A 24,805-nucleotide genomic window follows, 5' to 3' on the forward strand; every position below is an offset into this window, starting at 1 on the left:
TATTTTCTTCCAAAACACATGTAGTGCTCATTTTTGTTGATCTGCTTCCATAACTGCTAGAATCCAAAATTATGAGCAAAAACAAAATTGTATTTATTGCCTGGCCCCAATTCTTTTTACCCTATTATAATAATGTGGGAGCAAAAATGTCAAAAACCTGGAGAGAGGGAAAACCCACAACTATATGCATAACAGATACAACTTAAGGGAAGTAATCTTCAAAAGATGTACAGACACAACCCTGTGTAAATGAAAAATATATATAATTAAAAGATATATATATATATATATATATATATATATATATATATATATATATATATATATATATATATATATATATATATATATATATATATACTAATATATATACTTATACATATATACATGTATAATTTAAAAAATACATTTAACATGTAAAGTAATTGTAATGAAGAATTTCTGATGGACAGGGCATAAACAGAAAAAAGTGTAGACTATTAATTACTAAATATTGGAAAGTGAGTGGGATTAAATAAGCTTATGCTTCTTCCTACTCCTTTATGAACATGCAATTTATTTATAATTATTATTGCTTTGTTTTCCTTCTGTCTTGCTTTGTTTGCTCTTTTTTCCTCTGTTATACTATTTTAACATGTAAAGAATACAATACCATACTCATTAGGGTTCCTTTTTCTCTCCTCTCCCCTTGGTCTTTTTTCAGTGTTGGTAGGGAAACATGCAGGAAGGTACAGAGGAGGAAGTCTATTGGTCTCACAGACTGTTGATCTCCTCAGCTTCTTGTCAAAAGGAAGGGTCAGGTGACAGCAAGCAAACAGGAACCAGAATTAGTGCCCGTGTGGTATGTAATGTGAGATAGTGAGTGCACAGGTAGTTTTGGTAATCCCAGAGGGATTTGAGTTAAATGGTGCTTTCAGTATGTGCGTGACTGATTGTGTGAACATGTGGGTGAGGGTGGCTGGGCCGGTGGGGGCCCATGCAGTTCTGCTGCTCACTGAGCAGAGAAGTAGTCTCTCCTGGCCCGTTCTCTGGGCTGACAGAGGGCGGAGATAGCGGAGACTTGGAGGAAAGGGTGGAGCTCAGAGTTAGATTGGGGTTTTGGGCACACAGGACGGTGCTCATGGAGGAAGGAGGAGTTTGGGAGATAGGGGCGTGGTTGCTTGGAGAAGGAGTGGCCTGGGGCAAAGAATGGCTTGGCCTTCTGCTGGAGGAAGAAGAGGTGGTTTGGGGCAGTGTGGTACGGTCACTCAGAGGTGTAGGCTGAGAATTGGATGCAGGGCGCTTCACAGGAGGTGTGGCCAGCGGCAGTGGGGTGTGTGGCCCTGGTGGCGTCACAGGGGGCAAAGAAACCGACGTGTCCAGGCGTGTGTGACTGCCCTCTGGAGACTGTGGTGTGCTGTCCAGCCTCGATGCCAGCAGACCATTCTGGTACTGAGGACGAGTGATCTATGCAAGACAAAACAAAGGTGAATAGATTTTTTTTTTTTTTTTTGCCTGTCCCGTTTGGATCTTTAGCCATCAGAATTGCTGTCTGAAAGCCAAGAAAGATGCCAATTGGATTTACTTTACCAAGTGGATCCTCATGGCCTTGCCATATTGGTCCATTTGATTGACCTTTATTATAATTATGTATTTATTTTATTTTCGTTTTTTAGAGACGGGACAGACATGACTGGGGGATAGGACAGGGAGAAAGAATGAAAGAATGAGAGGGAGAGAAAGAAAAATAGAGGGGAGATGAGATGGTGAGAAAGGGGGAAGAAAAAAAAGAAAAACAAACAAAACACCTGGATCACCACGATCAACAAAGAGCAACATAATAAAAACAACACCATCACATATATGGGAATATAACTGTAAATACTAAATATTAAACATTATTGTGCAGCACGTAAGATCGACAGCGCACAGTGTGCTTTGAGGTAGGAGCCAAAAAGGGTGTCGTTTGTGTGTGTGTACACCTGTGAGCATGAACGTGCTTGTTTTAAAAGGTTCCTTCATGTAATGATCTGCTAGAGGGTGTGGGGAGCCACAGCCCCGTCCACCAGGGCATCAAGCAGGTATGGAGGAGATCAAAACTCCAGACATCCAGAGGCCCTCAGAACACAAGAGACCAAGGAAGACCAACAGAGGGGCAGCCGCGCCACTATCCCAGAAAGAGCTGACGAGAGTCCCAAATGAGGGGTCACTCAGCAGCCGCGGAGCAGAAGCCAGGGGGGGTTGCAGTGATGTGCCCGTGAGCTCCGCCGGCAGCCAGCTGTGCCAGAGTGACCGAGCCCCAGACCGAGAGCCCGAGGGCACCCCACCCCCGAAGTGGCCCGAGCGAGCCCCAGGCTCCAGGCCCTGATAAGCGGGCCACCAAGGAGTGAGCCGGTGTGTACCTGGACGCCCATCCCCGGACACAAAGAACCACCAACGCACCGATGTCTGAGGGTGTCTGCCACTGGTAGGGGAAGTGGTGGGGGAGATAGGCCTCCATACCTTGGAGGACCTGGGATGTCCCCAGAGAGGTGGCGTCTGATACCCGACCTGACATATGGACACAGACAAACAGGCACACACAGATACAAACATCCATTCCCACCCTCATGCTCTCATATGCAATTACTCAACACTCACCCAACGTGGAGACAGACATAGAGAGACACTGTACACACAATCACACTCCCCAAGTGTACTCTAAGCCCCGGGTCTAGGTAACCTTGCCCCTGGAGGGGGGAACTGCACCCAGACCCAGGTGGTGTTACCCTTTTCACTGGGGTGGGGAGAAGCAGACCGCCCCGACTCCGCAGCAGCAGGGAGGCCCCACATTCCAGACCCCAGTCGGACGGCCAACTTCTCCTCCTAGCCCCCCCGCTCCAGCAGGCCGCAGAGAATGGGGGTGAGAGAAGACTCCAAACCTCCCTCCGCCCGCTCATATGTAGTGTTGATGCATGTGTGTTCTAAGGTGCCTTTAAAACCCAGGAGGGCATGGAGCTACCTGCCAGAGAGCAGCAGGTAACCGCATAGCCCCTCCTGCTAGCCCTCAATGTCTACATGTATTTAAAATTGAGAGGTGGGCAACGACGCCAGGGGTGAGGTTGTACACCCTGATGGTCTTTTGGAGTCCGTGTAGCGTGCCCACCCCCAAGATCCTACATGTATGTGTTATGAGAGTGTGAGTAATATGAATGTTTAAGTTGTGAGATAAAATTGAGGCACAGGCAGCCAGAAGGGGACAGAGGGGCGGATGCCTCCCCTGCACCCTTGTGACACATCTTTACCCCAAGGCCCTGCATATGTGGGTGATTGTGGTGGAGCGGAAAGAGGGAGGCAGCTGGAGATGGGGAGGGAAGGAAGGGAGGGGCAAGTGACCCCTCCCTGGGGCCAGCTCCCTCACTGACCCCAGTAGGCACCCCATACTCTGCAACCCGCCAGGGAAAGGGGGCCCAGGCCCATCTGGACCGGGGCCCAGTACAGCAGCGCCGCCCGGCCCCACAGAGCCCGGGACAGCCCACCCGACCCCACCTCAGAGAAAATTGCACCCACCCCGTCATCCACTCATCTTCCACACTACACAAGACAATAGACACCCAGGCTGAGATCTTCCTCCACCTCTCCTGTATCTCCCCCTCCTGCATAGTGAGTTCCTGAAGAGAGGAGAGCTCCTGCAAGATGTAACAACATCCCCCACCAGTAGAAGAGCCTCCCAGGTGGCTCGATGCACTGGCGGCACCCTGCGCCAGGACTGGGCCCCCATACACCCACCCGCCCACAACCCCGGCAACACACCAACCAGGACCCAAGCCCCCGAGGCCCAGCCAGGGCCCCAGCCCAGAGACGGAGCGCCCCCAGAACCTCACGCCCGTCCTGGACCCACCCAGGGGCAGCCAGCCAGGCTACCAGGTCAGTAACCCACGTCCGTCAGCACAGACCCTCCCCTAGCCCTGCTGCACGCAGCCACGAGGAAACCGTCACCTAAGAGCCAACAGAGCCCTTAATAGGCCATGACCGCTACCCCGGGTTGAGCCCTCCAAGGAAGATGCTCCTGGGGAACCCCCCGACGCCCTAAGCCTGTCCCTACCCCCACACCAATCACAACAGCAAAGGTGGGACTAAACTATGACCCCCCACCCCCACTAAGTGATGGAGCTGATCAAAGGAGCCCAGAGCAATTGATCTGATGTGGTGGCAGAGGCTGTATCAAGACTAATGTAATCTAATAGATAATTTCTATATTGGTTAGAATTAAGATTATTTTTATTTTTCCAGTTCATGAGGACTGTTTTCTTGGCTATGCATAGGGCAGTGAAAACCATATGGGCTATATTCTTTTCTGTAGTGACATTATCTAAGCTGCCCAACAAAAACACTAAAGGGGAAGTTGGAATGTTACATTTCAGACACTTTGATAAGTCTTCACATATCTCGCGCCAAAACTTCTGAACTGGTGGACAGAACCAAAGAGCGTGGATATAATTGTCCGGTGAATTCGTTTGGCAGTGTGAGCAGTTGTTGGTAGACGTAAAGCCCATCTTGAACATCCGATGACCTTTATAGTGCATATTTTGTATTGAATTAATTGAAAACTGGGATTTCTAATTAGATGAAAGGTTTTTAAGCAAATCTGAGACCAGAAGTTTTAGTCTAAGTTAACTGATAAATCCGCTTCCCATTTTGCAATAGGAAGTGATATTGATTCATCTGTTTTAGAAAGCATTCTCAAGTTCAAGTTCAAGTTCAAAGTTTATTCGCCACATGCAGTGGCAGGTTGCCCTGCAGTGGAATGAACCCGCCCCCCGACCTTACACATACAACACAGACATCACATGGGTATACAAGTCGGAGAACGGTTGCATTACAGAAAAAACACTGAAATGTACACTACAGTGGGAAAGGTACAAGAGGAAAAAAAGAGACCTCTACTCATGCTGGGCTACAGGAGGACAGCATGAGAACAGGAAACAAAAAAAAACTCCTCTGCACAGAAAAGCACATAAATGTCCACAGTACAACATTGTAGAGCACGTGACCAGCAACAGGGTTGGGTAGGGGATAAGGAGTTCTCCCAGGCAACACAGCAGCCATCCTGCCACTGCGCCGACTCTCCAGCGCGGGCTCAGACCCGCCTCATGTTCCCAGGAGGCAACAAGCATTGAAGGCGTTGGAAGGGGATGGGGGATGTGTGAGTGCTTATCAGTGTAAGTGTATGTGTGTGCGTGTCCATAGTTCAGCTGAGACAGTGTCCTTCGCCCTATCAGGCTAAGTAAACAGTCTGCTAGCCAATCCAGTTGGCCTTGCATGGAATGGGAAGAATAGTCATCACACAGTCGTTATCAGGGATTTTTTGTTTGGCTCCAGCCTTGGGCCTGAGCAGCTGGCACCGTTGAGTCTTCACGGCAGCCGTAAGCGTCTCCAAGGTGTTAACCATGCTGCGTTCGTTGTGAGAGGTCGCGCCTCATCCCATCGCTTCAATTCCAGCGGTCAGCCTTGGGGGGGGGGGGGGGGGGGGGGGGGGGTTTGAACAGCTGGTTCCACTCTCTTATTTCTCCGATAAGTCAGGGCCAAGCCAGCTCCGATCAGCAAGAACCCTGTTATCATGGTTCCGAATAGGTAGATATCTTCAGCGTCCTCGATCGACAGTCCCGCCAGGCACATGACCCTCCAGTTCTGCCACCCGTCCATCGTGTATCCGGCAGGGAAAGTCCCTCCAGGGCACTCGGGCTCTCCCGAGCCCAGACTTCTCGTTGAGAAAACGGTGTCAATAGCATTCAGAGACCAGTTGATCAAATCCATAATTCTCTTTTAGGTTTTAGAGAACGACAGTGAGAGACTGTTCGAGGGAAAGTAATACACACGAGACAAGACAAGGACACAAGAGGCTAAGCAGGGAAGATAAGGGTAAGGAGGAGAGGAGAAAAAGTGTGACCGCCTTCGCTGAGAGCCAAACGAGAACATTCTGTATATTTTGGAAAGTAATTTGGGGGTTTTAAGAGTAAGAAATTGAACCACACTTGGTGGTGTTTGTCGTTCAACTTGACTCAGTTTAAATTTCTTTTTTTTACTATGGATTTAATTTGTTGATATTCTAAAAAGAAAATTCTTGTTGATCCCATATTGTGTAACTAGTCTGTCAAATGAAATAAATTCTGTTCCTTCTAATATATGTTCTAAATATTTGATTCCTTTACCACTCCAATCTGAAAAGTTTATCATATTATTGTTATGTAATATGTCAGGGTTGTTCCAGATAGGTGTATGTTTGCATGGGATTAATGAAGACTCTGTCAATTTTAGAAACTCCCACCATGCTGTCAGAGAAGAACTGATGTTGACGCTTTTGAAGCATTCATGTCGTTGGATGTTTGAGCTGATAAATGGTAGATCTGAAATCTCTAGATTATTGCAAAGTGCTTGTTCTACATCTAGCCAAGGTTCATCTAAGAAGGTATGTTTTAGCCATCCTGAGATAAACTGAAGCCTGTTGACTAAGAAGTAGTGCTGAAAGTTAGGTAGTTCTAATCCTCCTTTATCCTTGGTCTTTTGTAGTGTTTTTAAGCTTATACGTGGGGGTTTATCTTTCCAAAGGAATTTGGACATGTATGAATCTAGAGATCTGAACCAATCTTGTGGAGGTTTAGTTGGGATCATTGAGAATAAATAATTTATTTTTGGCAAGACCATCATTTTTATAGCGGCAACCCTTCCCATGAGTGATATGGGTAAACATTTCCATCTAGCCAGATCGCCTTCTACCTTCTTTAAAAGTGGGGTATGGTTTAATTTAGTTAGAACTGCAAGCGTGGGAGAAACATTAATACCTAAATATTTTATATTTCCCGATTGCAGTGGTGTAGAAGAAAAATTATGGAAGGAGCAATTAATCGGAAGGACTGTAGATTTTGACCAGTTAATTGAGTAATCTGATATTCTTGCAAAAGAGTTTATCAATTAAATCACCCCAGAGATATTGGTTTGTGCGTTTTTCTTTGTAGAATTCTGCAGGAAAGCCGTCTGGACCTGGAGCCTTATTATTGGGCATACTTATCAGGGCTTCCTGGAGTTCACCTGATGTCAGTGGCGAATCCAGTGCCATTGCTTGAGTGTCTAATAATTTTGGAAGAGTTATGTTGTCTAAAAACTGATCAATTTCCTTTTTAGACAGGTTTATTTGTGGTGGATACAATCTTTTATGGAAATCCCTGAAAATGTTGTTTATTTGTTTCGGGTCATATACTGTGTTCCCAGATGAATCTTGAACAGCACATATAGTTGTTTTTTCTTTATTTATTTTTAGCTGGTTTGCTAGAAATTGACCGGATTTATTACCATGTTCATAATTTGTAAGTGTAGTCTTTGTACTAAGAATTTTGTTTTTTTTTTATCAATTATCTCATTTAATTCTAGTTTTGTTTTGCGTATTTTGTTCAATGTTTCCTGATCTTGGTGGGACGCGTAGGTTTCTTCTAGTGATTTAATGTTTTTTTCTAATTCCTGAATATTTTTGTTTTCTTCTTTCTTTTTATGTGATGAGAAAGAAATTATTTTACCTCTCATCACAGCTTTCCCTGCTTCCCATAGAACAGATATGTAACTGTTTCCATTAGAGATCTACCTAATTTATAGCTCAACGTAATGTAGCTACATACATAACTGAGATTTTTTTTCCTTATTAAAATATTGTGCTATATCACAAATACTACCAAATATACAATTTCCTATTCATGTAACATCCTAAGGGTGATATTCTACCTGCTTTCATTTCAACTTGTTAGCCCAGAAGAACGTTAGTCAGCTAACAGAGGGTGCAAAACGCCATCATGACAGACAGGCTACAGAACAACAGGATGAATACCAGGCACCATAATGTGTTCATAACAGAGGCCAAACAAGTGTCCATAGTGTCTATGTTGAAGAGATACCCAGAAAATCAAGAGCCAAGAAAATAACTAGCATGTTCTCCAAAGAGCCATCCAAAGTGTACTCTCAGCTGAAAGGGACCAATACTGATTCACCCAGAGGTGACACTGACCAATCCTGTAAGAATAATTAAGAGAAAGTAGCTGAATAACCTAAGAGAACAACAACTTCCTAGAACAAGAAGAATTATCCTGATCATTAAGGTTTTCCACAAAGGTATGACACATGCGAATTACCTACCTCGCCACAACATGGAAGCTCCTATCATAGCAACCAAGCTGACTAGGCAAAAGTCAACACACAGCACAGTTAAAAGGGCATGGCAGATAACACCAAAGCACCAGCTCCTGGTTGACAGAGCAGTAGATCAGGACCCCAAGACATATCAATCTCAGCACTGCCTGGACTGACTACAAGTAAGCTTTTCTAAGGAGCTTAGGAAAAAAGTAGCAGGACTTTTGCAAGTTTCACAAAACTTAAAGACATCTAGTCACATTCTTACTAATCTCCTTAAACTAGTATGAGTTGGATAACTGAGAACCTACACAGAAATACACAAAAGCTAATGAAATTCACTGTGGGCAGTGACAGTGCTGGAAGCCCTTACCTGTATTTTTATTAATTTTAGTGATTTGTATTTAAAAACTACATATTTAAAAACTACATAAAAGAAAGAAAACACATTTGTGGTTAGTGATTCTTTATTAGGTTCATTTTCTAGTATTTAAGTGAATCGCTTGTGGAAGGTGAAGAAACAGGGGGACTGGCCATCCGACCTGTGTCAGGAAAAAGAACCTTAGTTAGAGCTGTTCACATTTTATCATTATCATTTGTCTGTAACCTAAATTCTTTATATAAGTATTAAGATAAGTGTGTTAACAGTACTCACCTTTCCTGGTTGTTTCTTTTGCAGGATGTGGAGCAAAAGAGTAGAAGCAGCTCAATCACCTGCTTATGAGCTCCTGGAGCAAACCAATATCCCAAGTTAGGGGAGTGTGGTTAAGGTGTTTAATTTATAAAGAAGTGGTTGAAGTCTATATGTTATTTAATTATTTATAGGACTTGGTAAAAATATAAATGTGTCTTTCATGTGTTGTATTGTGGTTTGATGATGGCTCATGTGGATGTTTATGTTTTCATTTGGTTTGCTAACTCTAGACTTGGGCTATTCTAGATGCTCACCGGAATCAGGTAGAGTATAAAATGGAGCCAGTTGCTTTTAGAGGTTGTTGGGTTCTTTGCTGTGTGTTGGTGCGTAAACTCACGGTCTCTTTAATAGAGTCTTCCAGTTAATGAATAAATTTTATTCCAGTCTTATGCCATTTTGTGTGAATGTAACCCCCTAATTCACCTCTTCATGAAAAGTGGATACGAATATATAGATTCAGGAGTGGAGTGAACACTAGCGATGTCAAACCATTCGCCAGTAAGTGAGACATTGACTCACTGATCCACAAAAAGGACATAGTTATGTCAGAGAGAGAGTGTCGACAAATTGTGTGGTTCACAATTTGATATTTTGAAAGATTTCATCTACTTCAAGCATTTATTTGTACTTGCCTGATTTAAATGCCACAAAATCTTATTTCTTCCATCTGCTCAGTGTTATTTAAATACTGTTCAATATGTAGCTTTTAGAAGAAATGTTTAGATTTTGCATTGTGGGAAGCAATTTTTAAATATTTTTTTCTTATACTTGAAATAGAACCATTATAAATAATTCATTTCCTATGGGTGTCTGTGTTATACAGAAGTATAGTAAGTTAAAAATCAGCTTATATAAAAATGTTTGTCAGTCAAACAGGGAGTTACCTTGACAAACTGAAGATCTGAAAGCGCTCGAACACAGAAATCTGGTATGTACTGGAAGGGTGTGCCTGGGATCTGAGTGTTGCTTCCACAGACGGAGCCACTCTCTGGAGCCCGTTCGGTGCAGCTCAGAGATGCCGAGCGGTTGAGGTTGCCCCCATGTGACGGAGAACGGAACTCTAAGGATTAACAGAGAAAACAGTGAGCAAAAAACGACAAGGGGTCTCTAAAAGAAAAGTAATTAACAAAGCTGACATGAATGAAAAATGGAAACAAAAATAATTATGAGCAAGGAAAAAGTGAAGGCAGCTGGGTGAATGAGGTGGTGAGGGCTGGTGTAATGAGTACACAGTGCAACAGATCACACAAACACACACAAAACATATAAATGTCATACTTGTGCTATGACTGCATGAATGTGGGGAGACTGTTTGTCACGCAAAGAATGCGCCAAACATGCTGTGTGATGATGCAAAGAGCATCATTTGAGCATTTTACAGCTGAGCTCTGAGAACAGATTTCTGTCATTGGTTTTACAGATGATTTAGGGTAGAGGACGGCCTATCATAATTGGATGAGCAAGTTTAGTAAGTGAGGAGATACTGTAAAAAAAAAAAAATGCTGATTTTCTTTCTTTTAGAGTTAGGTAATAAAAATTAGCTTAGCTTAGTTTATAATTAAGACTAGGAACAGGGTTGAACAGCTAGCCTACCTCTGTAGAAAAATCACAGAATCTGCCACTTAAAAAAGACTCTACAAAGTTCCACCCACAAATACAGATGATTATGAACAAAAGCTTTCATGCAATGTGAACATTACAGCTAAGAGGCACTGAAATTCAGACTTAGAAATTAACTCCCACTTTCATAAGATGGCAGATACCACCTGCAGTGGGATTTAGCAAAAACTGCATGTGTGATTAGCTTGAGAAGCTTCTTCGATTAAGAAGAGCTAAAGTCTCTGGGATGAGAGGTGAGCTTTTCCATTAAATTAATGATATCCAGTTCAAAGCTCTTAAGCTTTCCCATTACAATACATACTATTCCCATTTCTGTTGTAGAGGAAATGGGCAAAATCACAGGAGATTTGCACATTTCATTCAGCCCTCTGAAAGACAAATAAGCACATTCTTCAAAGTGTCAAAACTATTTTGTTAACCAGAGTTCTGCAGTCAGATTAGTGTAGCTGTTGGTAAATATCACAAGAGTGATGGAAAACCATCTGAACGTAGATCAGTGGTTAGCAGGAGGTGTTAGTTTTGACAGGGTTAGAAATTAGAGGTCACAGCATCAAGAATCCCATCCAACAAGTTGCTCATTTAACTGTCACACCTGCCTTCAGAAGAAGACACAAACAGACCACATGCAGCATCAGCAGTGAGCGCTTCAGCATGTTCAAAATATACAGCAGCACCCAGCTACTGATTTTACTACAGAATAATCAATTATCTATCAATGAATATGGACAATAAAACCAAATATTAACTAAAGGTCCATTTACAAGCTGATCATAGCTTTCAGTCGCATTTTGCAGTGTTCCTGTGAGACCATTAAATGTTTTTTTTTTAAATATCCTCGCTCTGTATATCAGACAACACAAGCAATTAGAAGACATGATAAGCTGCTGTTTGTCAACATTTTAGGACATTATATTATCAGCTTACTTTATAAGATGTCTGAAAATGATCACAAATACCTATTGTGAGTTTTCAAAGCTGAAAGCAAACAGTTTTCATTTAACTTCTTCTGCTAAATAAAAAAATCAGAGGTCAAAAATGTTTAATTTACCATGCTTTTTGTAACCTTTGAATCTTTCCAAGGTTCATTTATGATTTAAAATTTTCTAACCAACTCCTTTTTGGGATTTTCTTACTTCCAGCTCTTGCTTTAAGACACAAACTTTGGAGAAGTTTGAAATATTTGAAAGCATGAGTTTGGTTGAGCAGTGTAAAAACCTTACACCTTATAACCCTTTTAGAAATATAATCATTGTTGGTAGAAATAGTAAAAACCCAGAAAAAAGGGACAGCATGAAAAAAAAAAAAAGCAAAACACCTTTACTTCCTACAAAACATGTGTTCTAAAACATTGACTTGTTGGATCAGGACTCTGAACATGATGCAAGAAAAGAAAGGGGGCGGGGTGATGGTGAGAAAATCTGATTAAATACAGGCCCCCGGGGCTCTGCCTCCACAGGTCCATGCAAGTATTTACCTGGGAAACGAGAGAACAGAGAAAATCTCTTAAGAGAGAGGCGTCGTGGAGGGGGGGAGGCCACTGACGGGGAAAGAGGAGGGGTGACAGCTGAGAGAGAAAGAAAGGGGGCAGAGAGAGACATGAGCGGGTTTATTTATTTATTTATGATTTTTCTCCTGATTTAGTTAGACTGGATCACTCTACGTACTCATTTTTTATTACCATAGAGCTTGGAAGTTTGTTCCATTGAACTCTGAGGATAACGTAGGAGATTCTCTGAATGTCTTCTTCATTCTTCTTCCTACTCCCTTGACCTATAATTCAACACTTTCTAAATGGCTTTATTCTCTCAATTGCTAGTTTAAAGTCCTATTAAATGTAACATGATGCTCATTTTGTTGGTTTGTGCCCAAATGGGGAAAATGGACAGTTAATAGTTTACAATTTGACTACTGTTTATGTTCAGTGCTGCCATCTTGGATTACTAATTTTGGGTTTGTGGAACGCCCCCTCAGAGTTGAGGGGGCGTTCCACAAAAAAATTCAGACTCAGAATTTTTCAACTTCCAACTTATTCAGCAACACACCACAACATCCGAGTTCTCACACACTCAAAGCCCTTAAAAAGGGAGAATTGTAAAATTCAACAAACAACAGACAAAGCATTAGATAATGTCCTACAGAAAAACAACCCCACCACAATTTCTACATAAATGGAATGTTCAAGTTTATAATTCTCTCTCTGTCTAGATTACATGATATCTGAATGCATCACTGGAATAAAAGTTACTCTGTTTTCAGGATTAGAAATGGTCAAGTGTTTGACATTTACATCCCACACACTGAGGTGGATAACGTGCACATAAAGCAGCGGTTTATCAAGTGGTGACAGAGCAACAGAAACAGGCCAACAGGGAAGAGAAACAAGAGAAGAAGGGACAGTAGCTATATCACAGCTCCCTTTAAGTGTTTGACATCTTATTACCATGACACAAGTCACTGACAGTGTTAGATATTTGTGACCTGATTCAATCTTTAATGTAAATGTCTGGAATTTTGTGACTAGTGGCACAAAGAGATGAAATGTTCACAGTGTAACCTGCTATAGACAGTCAAGGACTGTCTGAACAGAAATTCATTAAATTAAAAAAAAAGTCTTTCAAAAAACATGACTGCACTGACCAACATTTTTTAAAACATTATTTTTCTTGGATTGCACAAGAGTAGCTTTGCATGATTCACAACTCAAAATAAGTCTAAGATAAATTTGTATTCATACTGGGCCTTGATGGAGCCCATCAGTTCATCCTTTATTTGACACAAGCTTTTCAAGCTTTCAGCCAACTTTCTTTTGATTGGCTGCCCCTTACAAAACTTAAGCTTTGAAAAGCAGGTTCTGTGCTCACAGCTACAGATGACCATATTAGGGATATATGTTCTCACTGACAACAAACTTTTAACAGTACTTTGCAGGATATCCACTTTAAGACCTTCACGTCCATGTTTCTAATTTATTACAGATTATGACAGGGTTGGGAAGTTCATCTTCAAGGTATGCAGAGAGAGGTTTGGTGAGGTTAGTTGAATGGAGCCCACAGCCCCAAGGACAGAGGGGGAGAGAGAGAGAGAGAGAGAGAGAGAAAAACGTTATCAAAGACACCCGGCAGCTCTGTCAGAACTGGGGGAAAGCTGCAGCAGATGAGAAAGCCACTTGAAGGAGCTGTGGGACAAGATCAAACGATGGGAATTGATAAGACTTTAGTGATTCCGATTCACTTATCGATTTGATGTCATTGGGTTCTCATTGCCTCCATGGCACCAAGGACCCTGGACAAGATGGGATGCCGCTATTAACATCTGGAGGATGCCACAATCCAGACTTACTTTCCTTTTAAGGGAAACCTATGACACCCTCCCATGCCACTGGAATATCACCAGTGTTGGGACTAACGCGTTATTAAGTAACGCGTTACAGTAACTACGTTATTATTGTGGTAACGAGCACGGTAACTAGTTATTATGCCAAAATCAGGAACGCGTTACTCGTTACTGGGATTTAGATAGGGTCGTTACTCGTTACTTCGTGTAGTGGCTATCGCGGAGCTTCCACAGATTCAGTAACATTAGCAAGTGGTGGAGGCCAGCAGGTGGATGAAGGAAAAGGGACGCAGAAGGAAAAGAGACCCGAGGCGGCCGCCGGTCCAAGTGTGAACTGAACCTCAGGTAAGAAGTTATGACCTGCAGTCTCTCTGGGTCAGATATAAACCAAGTTTAGGTGGAGTTTATTTTCGTTATTCTGACTTTTTCCGTACTGCGTGCTAGCTAGCATGACGGAGTTTCTATACAGCTGGGTGGTGCTATGAAGTTAATGATGTTGAACTTTATTTTGTTCATAAGTTATTAGAGTTGCCAACCGTCCCGCCTGGTATTCAGAGAAAATATTAAGCGTTTCTTATTGAGGTGAAAAGGAACAGTTTGTCCCGTAATTCAGCTACAATGGAAAAGGCACAAAGCTGGAGTTATTCTGTGTCTTTGCTGCACAGCTGCCTCTTCTTCTCTCATCCTCTCCCCCTCCCTCTCCCGTTTCTGCTTCAATCATGAAAACTGATCAATGATCAGCTGATCGGCTCTCTTGTTTGTTTATCGCTCACTTTGCCGAAAGAGGAAACCAGCGGATGTCGCGGTAAACAACAGCAGCACGTTTAAGCTTGATCAGCTATTGTTAGAATTTATTTAATATTAATTTCTAGTATCAGCTGACGTTTCTTGGAGCCACAGCTGTAAAGCTGCTGGTCATGATATGGTTTGGTTATCTGGTGAGAGGGAAACATGAAGATGAAACCAGGAGATGTCCTTACTGGATCATCAGAGCTGAACAGGTGATGGAGAAACAGGTTTACCTTTTAGGTGACATGAATGAGTTGAAGGGAAGTTATGAACTGTTTCTGAGAGACAAATAACCCCAGGATCCTTTTTTAGGTAGCTGACAGCTGGTAACTGTGCAGGTGCAGATCTAGCAAAGTGTTGCCAGGGGGGCATGTAGGGCATTAACAGGGAAAGGGGGGCACAAAGAAATACTTTTCTTTCTTATTCTCATTTAAAATGTCTAGCTTTTAAAAAATAATTATCTGAATCTTACAACAAACGATTGATAGATTGATGCATATATACCATCAAAACAGTGAACATCACTCTCACAACAGTGTTTATTTTCATTCAAAGGCTTTATGATTTTTCCTATAATGGTGGGCCGGTCTCTAGTCAAAATGCCCGGGCCAATTTTCTGTCCCAATCCAGCCCTGTATGCAGCTCATCTGCAGTCTGGTGTTGCCTACATCTTCCTATTCAGAAAGCAGAATTTCCGAGTTCTGAGTACAATCGAAAGCACCACGACTCCAGTTTATGTGTTGGATGTAAAAGGCGCGCATGACGCTGTGACGTAGGCTAGAATCATGGCAGCAGTCAACGACAGTCCAGGTGTGGGATTTCTCTCATGGAAATATGCACATTATCTTTTCCTTTCTATTGGTAGGTGGCACAGTGCACTTGTGGCAAGTAAGCAAGCTAGAAGACTGGCAAAGTTATGGAAGCAACACATTAACAAGAGAATTCTGAGTAAAACCAAAGTTACTTTCCCTAGTAACTAGTTACTTTGAAAGTAACGAGTAACTTGAAGTAACTGAGTTACTTTTGAGAGAATTAACTAGTAATGTAACTAAGTTACTATTTTAAAGTAACTTACCCAACACTGAATATCACACAGTGGTACAATGAGGAGGTAAGCTGTTCTCTCTGTGGGAGCCCCAAGGCAAATTTCCAGGACATATTATCAGGATGTAAGGTGGCACTGACTCATACTGTAAATGGATCTTTTGTTTCAACTCAAGTGTGCTAATACATCTCCCCGTTTCCATCTCTGTCGGACAAACAGTAGCTGTCACATTTAATAGCCATTATATAGGAAACTGTTGTGACTTGCTGATCTAAAAAAAAAGGTGCTGGCACTGATCCAGTCTTCAGTGTCTGTAGCTTCTGCAGTTCTATAGATTATATTAACTATAATAAGTGTAAGATATATGAGATATATTTTCTGCTGGCATATTTCAAGTGTGCATGGAAAACTACAGAAAGGAGGACAAGTTGAATCTTTTTTTCCAAATACAAATCTTTCATTCTCATTTTCCTTATGCAGATTTTTTTCAAAGTTTAATAAAAGCTTATGTACCTCTGCAAACTTTGAAATACATGTTAATGTCAGCTTGCAAACTTAGCTTGAGTCTGTAGGTGTCTTTCCATAGGGCAACATCCCTTGTTTCCTTATTTTTGTCACCTACAGTCATGTGAAAAAGTACTTTGTTCTTATGATCTACTTGGTCTATTTGGTTCACATGACTCTGTGGAGCCCTGTGAAAAACCAAGTACATCCTTACTTGCTTCCACAGGAATTAAGAGGGTAAGTAGAGTAAGAACATGGCTTCAGTTTTCAAAGCTGCACTTAAAGAAACCACAAAACTCGTGGAACAATATTCTTGAGACAGATGAGACCAAAGTAGGAATGTTTGATCATAGTGCACAGTGAACTGTTTGGACAAAACCAAACACACCATGCCAGCACGAATACCTCATACCAACTGTCAAGTATGGTGGAGGAGTGATGATTTGGACTTGTTTTGCAACCATAGGACCTGAGCATCTTGCAGTCATTGAGTCAACCTGTTTTCAGTGCTAACCACAGTCATTAGCACTATTGCCTCAGAGCAAGAAGGTTCTGTGTTCAAATTCACTCGTCAACTCGTCAAGTTTGCATGTTCTCTCCGTGCTTTCAATTATTGAATTGTTTCAATTCAACTGTATTTATACACCACCGAATTACAACAGTAGTAGCCTCAAGATGCTTATTCCAAGGTAGAGACCCTACAAAAATACAGGGGAAATTATTTCAGTGTGCTCTCTCCAGGCACTCCAACCTTCATTTACCATCCAAAGACATGCATAGATTATCTTAAGCGGGAATATTAAATTGGCCATAGGTATAAAAGTGAGATTAAATGATTTGTTAGTTGTCCCTGTGATACACTGATCAAAAATACCTTGTTTTTATAGCAATGATGGTGAACCCATGACCTAGTTCATAAAACTTGTAATACAGCACTGAAGGGACGCCATTTAATTGGACTAAAGCTCGGGTCTAAGTGTTAATGTATTTGATGCTTCCTTTATACAATGAAAAACAGGCTTCAGTGTTAAGGACTCTCTTTCATCCACACAAGTTCAGGTAAACTTCTCAAAAAGGCGAACCTTAAGGTGCTTTTTTCTCTAATTAGGCTGCAGTAACATGACTTTACAACAAAAAGCATATAAAAGAGCAGGTGTGGATAGGGACACACACTTATGGACAGAATATGTCACTGCAGGGCAAGTGCAGTGCTAAACTGCTGGATTAACCTTTTAACCTTCTATAACAGAAATCCTCTCAACAGCCTGGGAGGTTCAACTCAGGAGAAACAATCAGCTAATCTGTAAACTGGCCACAGAAAATACCACCAGACTATTGGTTTTTCTTTTGGTTTTTTTAGAGCCTTCATTTTGGCCATTTCTCATTTCTTAGACATTTTCAACAAGTTCTGAAAAAATGTAAAGCTAGAACAGTTTTCTAGAATTCTTTTGAGGACTACGTTGACATTATCATGCAATACATGCATAACTACTACAATAACACTTGTATTACTACATAATTCTTTTGCGTCAACTTGCAACTTTAGCACAGGATGGAGTGCAGTGAGTTTTACAGAAAGAAACAGATATTATGCTGAAAGAGTTATTAAAAGCTTCTATAGACTACATTCTAACTCCTCTACATCACAAGTTAACCAATATGTTTGGTGTGAGAAAACTCATGTGTTAAGATTACAAGTCACTGAGTAACTGATTAATTTACTTGCAAATGCTACTTCTGTTTCCATATTTTTGTATTTGAATAATAACATGCAGATTGTAACTGATCTCCAAGCAGAGTCAGGGGCAGCTTGTCTAACATGTTGGTCTCCTGTCAACCCTTTGTTAACAGGGGTACAGACACACTCATGACAGAAATGACAATTTCCTACAGATCCAATTCAAGCTACGTAGGTTCCAGATACAATAGGAGACGCAATTTATAGGATGGATGGAACATGAGATTCAATTCAATTCCATTCAAATAGCCCCAATTCACAACAACTGTTGCCTCAAAGTAAGGCTTACAATCACACAGCCCCCCTATGAGCAAGCACTTGGAAGGAAAAGGAGCAGCAATTCATCGGAACAGGTTGTGGGTGAGGGCAAAGTACAGTGAGAGAGAGAGAGAGAGAGAGAGAGAGAGAGAGAGAGAGAGAGAGAGAGAGAGAGAGAGAGAGAGAGCGCAAGAGTTTAATTCAATTAACTGCTAATTAATAAATACAGAAGCGGTGTATAAAAACACAGATAGTAAAAAGTGATAAAAATGTATTATGGGCACCCACTGCAGCCTCAGCCTGTTGTCATATGACCCACCCTAACTATATGCTTTATCTAAAATTAAAGTTTTAAGTTTAATATTAATGGTATCTGTCTTCTGAATCCAAATTGTGAAATGGTTCCGTGGAAATGGGTCCTTACAGCTAAAAGCTCTACCTACTTTTAAAAGCTCTAGGAACCACAAGTAGCCAGCGGTCTGAGAGCAAAGTGCTTTCATAGGATGATATATGATATGATATATCTGAAGTATTATGAGGTCCTTAAGATATGACAGGGCCTGATTATTCAAGATTTTGAATCTAAAGATTATTTTAAATTCAATTCTGATTTTAACAAGGAGTCAGTGAAGAGCACTAATGTAGGAGAAATATTCTCTCTCTTTGTAGTCCCTGTCAGTACCCTCGCTGCAGCATTCTGGATCAACTGAGGGGCTTTTAAGGGAGTTTTTCAAGCAACCTGAAAATACTGAATTACAACAGTCCAGCCTAGATGTAATAAATGTAAGCTAGCTTTTCAGCATATTTCTGACACAGTGATGGGCCACGGTAATGTCATCTCAAGTATTTAGTGAGACATCGTGTTTCTAAGATTCCTAGGACTGAGTACAATAACCTCCGTTTTATTGAAATGTAAAAGTTAAAAAAAAACAAAAAAACAGATCAATCCAGGCTTTTATATCTTTAAGACGTGACTGTAGTTTTACAGGCTGATTTGTATCATATGGCTTCATGGATAAATAAAGCTGGGTATCATTTGCATAACAATGAAAACCTATGCAGTGTTTCCTAATAGTATTGTCTAAGGAATGCATGTATAATGTAAAAAGTATTGGTCCCAGCACAAAACCCTGCTGAAGAAGACTCCCCATTTACATACACAAACTGGAATCTGTCAGATAGACATGCTTCAAACCCAAGCAATATCATCATGCATTTAAATCTTTGTAGCAAACAGACAACACTATGGAAGCACACAGATGAGTCTACAGCTGGAGAACTGCAGGCCATATTACCTGTGACACAACAGGTGAACAGTAAGAATGTACAGCTGATAAATGTGATAGGAACATCTCTGATAAATCCCATATAGGTTACTATATGAAATAAGTCACTATATGAAAGTTTGAAATTAATTAATCTACACAGATGAAGCTACACAAAACATTACTATGAGTTATAAAAGAAGGTAATGAGATAGTGAAGTGAGAGCCAAAACCAAGTGAGAGATCTGTACATGGGAATGTATTTGCACAACTTCATGGTAAATTTAACATAACTCTACAACATTTTAGAGTTACCTTGCAAACATTACCTTTCAACAAGGTAACGTAACTTCCTCAAAAGATTTGTGTGCCAGTTCCAAATAAGATTTGCCTTAATTGCTATACTTTTACATTATCTGACAATAAGTTTTACATGAACTCAGAAATTTTTTACATAGCCTTGCGTAACTTTACTCAAATTTAATCAAAGTTTTACCTGCATATGAAGCACAAAATTCAAAATAATGCTGCATCCATGTTTTCCAAAAGAATTTCTCATTTTGATTCATTGACCGCAAAACAGTTTTTGGTTTTGCTTAAATCCATTCTAAATGAGCTTTGAATCAGGATCTGGATCATGTTTACATTTGCCTTTTTTCCCCACATGTCATAATCTTTGCGAACACATAAATATAGATTTATGAGTTTCGGAAATATTATTTTTTTAATATTTCAAGCAGCATCGAAGTTCTTTTGGAATCGGGGAATTGGGATTCTAAACTTTCAGATTCCATAAGCCTCCAGGAAAACATAAAGATCTCTATCAAATAAGGTACCAGACATAATTACATGTGACTAATTATTCTTATGTGCATAGTTATCACCCAGAAACTTTGAGCCAAGAAAATGTGTTTAGTTCTTGCAATGTGCATTCCTTTTGATTCACATGAAGAGTTGGTATATATAGGGGTGGCTGTAGCTCAGGTGGTAGAGCAGGTCATCCACTGATCGGAAGGTTGGTGGTTTGATTCCTGGCTTCCCCTAGTCTACATGCCAAATATCCTTGGGCAAGATACTAACCCCAAATTGCTCATCCATCGGAGTGAGCGCTATATAACACGCTCCGATTAACACTGGGACCACTGTTACCTTCATCCTCCACATCTTCTCTGAGCCTTGGTATTTCTCAAACTTCTCGTGTTCCTTCTTCTTGATGTAGCTGTCATTCGGTATCACTACAGCCGTTTTCCTCTGCTTGTCCACCACTATTATGTCTGGTTGATTAGCCACCCCCATTTTTTCCATCTGTATCTGGAAGCCCCAAAGGATCTTAGCATGGCTCATTGTCGACCACCCTTTTGACCTCAGGACTTCCTGGCCATACTCAACACAGATGTTCCTGTACACTATGCCGGCGCCTTGTTTATGGCGTTCCACGTATGCCCTGCCTGCCAACATCCTTGCATCCTGCTGTGATGTGCTGGAGTGTCTCAGGGGCATCTTTACACAGCCTGCAACTGGGGTCTTGCCTGGTGTGGTAGACTCCAGCCTCTATGGATTTTATACTTAGAGCTTGTTCCTGTGCTGTCTTTCAGTCCAGCCCCTGGTAGGATTTCTGGATGTCAGCCACTTCTTCCATCTGCCGGTGATGCATAACATGCAGGGGCCGGTCCTTCCATGATGGAAATTGAGAACCCAGAAATTCAATTCCTTGGAATATTTAGTCTGTCAGTTGGTTTCAGTTTGTGTGCTGGAGAAGGAAATTAATGGCCCAGTCTACTGTGTGGATATGGAGATTACTTTTATTTTTACAAGAGTGCAATGGTAAAGTGTAAAGAACAGAAACACTTGCATTATACTGCCAACACATAAGTGATATGGATGATGGAATCAGAATAGCTAAATTCTTATCAATTCCCAATTTATTCTTAGGTTGTTCCATTACAGACCATGAAACTGAAGTGCTGCACAAGTTCAAAGCCATTTATGCTCATATTTGAAACACACGAATATCAAGACCTCCAAGTTGGCACAAAGAACAGGGGCAGAAACAGCTTATAACACTCTAACCCAGTGACTATCACGGAGACTTCAGTTTTATCTGAACTGACAAGTTTGTCTGGGATAGGAAGAACACAGCTTCAATTTTGTATTTGGGTCAGTAAATGGTACAAATGTAAATGCACATGTGTTGGTATACGTGTGTCTCACCCATTGTTGGTGTGCTTAGAGCCATGACTCCATAGTAGGAGAACGGGCCAGTTTCAAACTTCATGTTCTCATTTCCGGCTTCAACCTCCACCCGTCCCTGTAATACAAATACGAATGCAAACGTAAATACACAAACACAGAGACAAACACAAACTAGGGAAATCTTTGATGAAGAAGTGACCGTTCCAAACATTTTCAGTAACACAAGGCTTAGATGGGGACCAGGCTGCTAAGCTAAAACTATCTTTGTGGAAAGGTCTTCTATATGTCTATCATTTAATGACCAAAAGAGATTTTCCATCAGACAATAACAGAGACATCTCCTTGAAAATGTTAAGGTTCAAAATATTGGGGATGGAGACAAGAGAAAAAACCACAATAACAACACTGGTCCGGCTGGGTTGAGTCAAACGATGATTTAATGACTCATCTGACTCCTGCAGAAAATTTTGTGCACAACTTTAGCATCAGCCTGTTTACTGGCTTCTGTAACCACACAGCCTCCACTTCTACCATGCAGACCACATTAAGATCTAAAACCACTACATCCTGACTCAATATGTCAGCAACGCTAGGCTTGGTCTACTGTTTATGAGAAATGGTCAATTTGTTTTTATGAATATATAAAGTCTGAAAGATCCAAAATGTTTTTTTAGAGGAAGCATTTCAGCATAAGAAGCTGTGGTATGCCAACTTGGCAGCTGAGGCAGAGGACAGAGGCTGGAAGATCAAGGTGGAAGTGGAGTGCACGGACTTTGTTGCCAGTACAACAGCAAAACTGCTTAGAGAGATTGGGATCAGAGGACAGGCGCAACGGCAGGCTATAAGAGAACTAGCTAACACTGCTGAGAGGACCAGTCACTGGATATGGTTAAAAAGGGCTGACATCACTTGGGCAGCTACAGCAGTCAGCTAACCGCGAGAGAAAAGAAAATATTATGCTCTTCTCCCCTCTGCTCTTCTTCCCTTTTCTGGGAGGCGGTGGGGAGGTAGAGCGTACAGCCCAATCCAGCGGGCAGCTGTGGGAAGCCAGATCGGATGCCCCCCTTCCGGCTCTCCTCTCTGCTCTCTCCTATCTTGTACCTTTTCTATCCCTTTGAAGAAGTGAAGCTCCATAAATGCTAAAGAGGTAAGTATTATTTCTCAGTTGCAGTGAATAGATAGGAGAAAATAAACTGTACAAAAATAAACAGAAGAAAGAATAGGAGAAATAACAACTTAACATAAACCAGTGACACACTGCAGGGCCTGACCAACCCTGGCAGGACCTCCTTGGATTGTCCATTACTGATGATGTGTCCCAAATCTTAATATGATAACCTAGATCAGATCTCTAATCCCCCCCCCCAAACAATGGCAGATTAGCTTGGTAAAAGACCAAAAGTTGAGGCACACAACGATGTGTGCTGCTGGTAACGTTTCTGGGCTGCCTTTCCTCATAACAGTCATCCCTCAAGATTCTCGCCATTTAAAGCTATGCATTATCAGGGAGTACAACATCTAGTCCTTTTACTGAATTTAAAAGGGCGTAAAATAGAGTTACTTCCATAGCATTTCATTAGTTGTTGTTTTGGGTTGTTGTTTAATGATCCATGTTGCCTTTACCAAACTGGCATGATTAGTAATGCAAAAGCCCAAATGTTTTTGCACTTTTGAATGTATCACATTTCCAGTAATACTCTCAGCCAGCTATATTACCTTAATCATGTTGCTGAACATCTTTCCTCACACCCTGTTTTGCAGGACATTTTACTATTTCCCTTATTTCCAGGATTGTCCTCCAGGGCAGTAAATCAAAACCTCAAAAGGTTTTCAGGCTTTCCAGGACCTGCAGGAACCAGACTGTCTATGTGATACATGTGTGACCTGGAGCCTCTGCAGTGAAAAATCCACGAGTCGGGTCTTATGGCATGTAAGAGAAACACCTTAGCCTCCTATAAATATTACATCCTGCCGCAGGCACTCCAGTGTAGGGTTCAGTGTCTCTTTACCTCAAACAAATCAACACATAGACGTTTGTGCTTTCCTTGCTCTCAGGACTCCCGATAATACACTGCCTTAATTTAACCTTTAACATAAATGCTGCACTGATCTGATTCCAACCTAAAACTCAATGCAGCGCCACGAGGTCTGTCAATAAAGACAAGCTAAAATCTACATTTTCCAAGGTATAAGGATCAAACTGGTCCTCACCAAGACAGACACGTGTGCACACACACACACACACACACACACACACATTGCCAAGTGATGGAATGGGAGCAGTTCTGCTCAGGTTGCACACTGAGCATGTAGAGTCCCTCTATCCACACCTCAGGTGTTGACAACAAAGCCTACAGAAACTAACAACAGTTTCGCCTCAGCACAGCAGACACAGCCATCGTATGTGTATTCATCTGCATCTTGCTTTGAAACACTAAATAGAGAATTCGTACTCAATTCTCCAAATACCCTCCTAAGGGCATGCACACTTTTGTTGTACACTGTAAGTACCTTAAGTCAGGTACAGACTCGAAAGGTGTTTAGAGCCTGCATGTGTGCAAATCACCCCTACACACACACACACCCACCAACCACTCTAACAACCAGAGATAAACCTGTTGGTCACCAGATTAAGCAGGTCAATCTACGTCATCCAGTCTGACTACATTATGACCCTTGAAATCTATGCCAAAATGAAAATAGATAAATGAATCGATAAATCAATAAGAGACTCAAAAAAGAATAAATCATGAATCCCAAAAATACAATGTAGAGTACTTTTTATTTAGTGTCAATTTAATTGACATTTGGTTTACAAATGTATAAACTTTCACATTTTCAGTGGTTTGAGGAGACTATGAGCACGTTAAGATAACTATGATTTGATGCTAAATGAATACAATTGAATTGAAGTGAACACTTACACTATGTATTCATTCATTTGATTTTGTACTTCTCTGCCTGTATCATTCTCCACATACATTGTTTCTGATTTTTTATTTCTACATTTCTTTGTGCATTTATTTTTTGATATATAAATGAAGCAGGCAATGAGTGAAAGTGTCACATGGAGTCAGATTTTTGCCTATTATCTGACTGATGTTAAGATGAATGAGCAGTGGTAAAACCACAAAACATACTGTTATTGTAGTCACCCCTTAAATGATCTTTATCAGTCTAAGTGTATGATATTTTTGCAATATTTTCACCAATGCGCAACTCAAGGCTTTATC

At 41.3% G+C, this 24,805-nt stretch overlaps 1 protein-coding gene across 1 annotated transcript in view; it reads right to left on the bottom strand.

Annotated features, from left to right (window-relative positions):
- Positions 1–362: 362 nt before the first annotated feature.
- The window catches only part of LOC309711286 (metal transporter CNNM4-like), a 39,263-nt gene continuing 14,820 nt past the window's right edge, over positions 363–24,805 (bottom strand). Inside the window, 4 exon segments of the mRNA XM_082541508.1 lie at positions 363–978; positions 981–1,446; positions 9,712–9,887; positions 21,591–21,687. Coding sequence (XP_082397634.1) covers positions 914–978; positions 981–1,446; positions 9,712–9,887; positions 21,591–21,687 — 804 coding nt within the window. The 3' untranslated portion in view covers positions 363–913.

Source organism: Aulonocara stuartgranti, assembly GCF_965226115.1.
Source record: "Aulonocara stuartgranti genome assembly, chromosome: 7".
Taxonomy (NCBI): Eukaryota; Metazoa; Chordata; class Actinopteri; order Cichliformes; family Cichlidae; genus Aulonocara; species Aulonocara stuartgranti.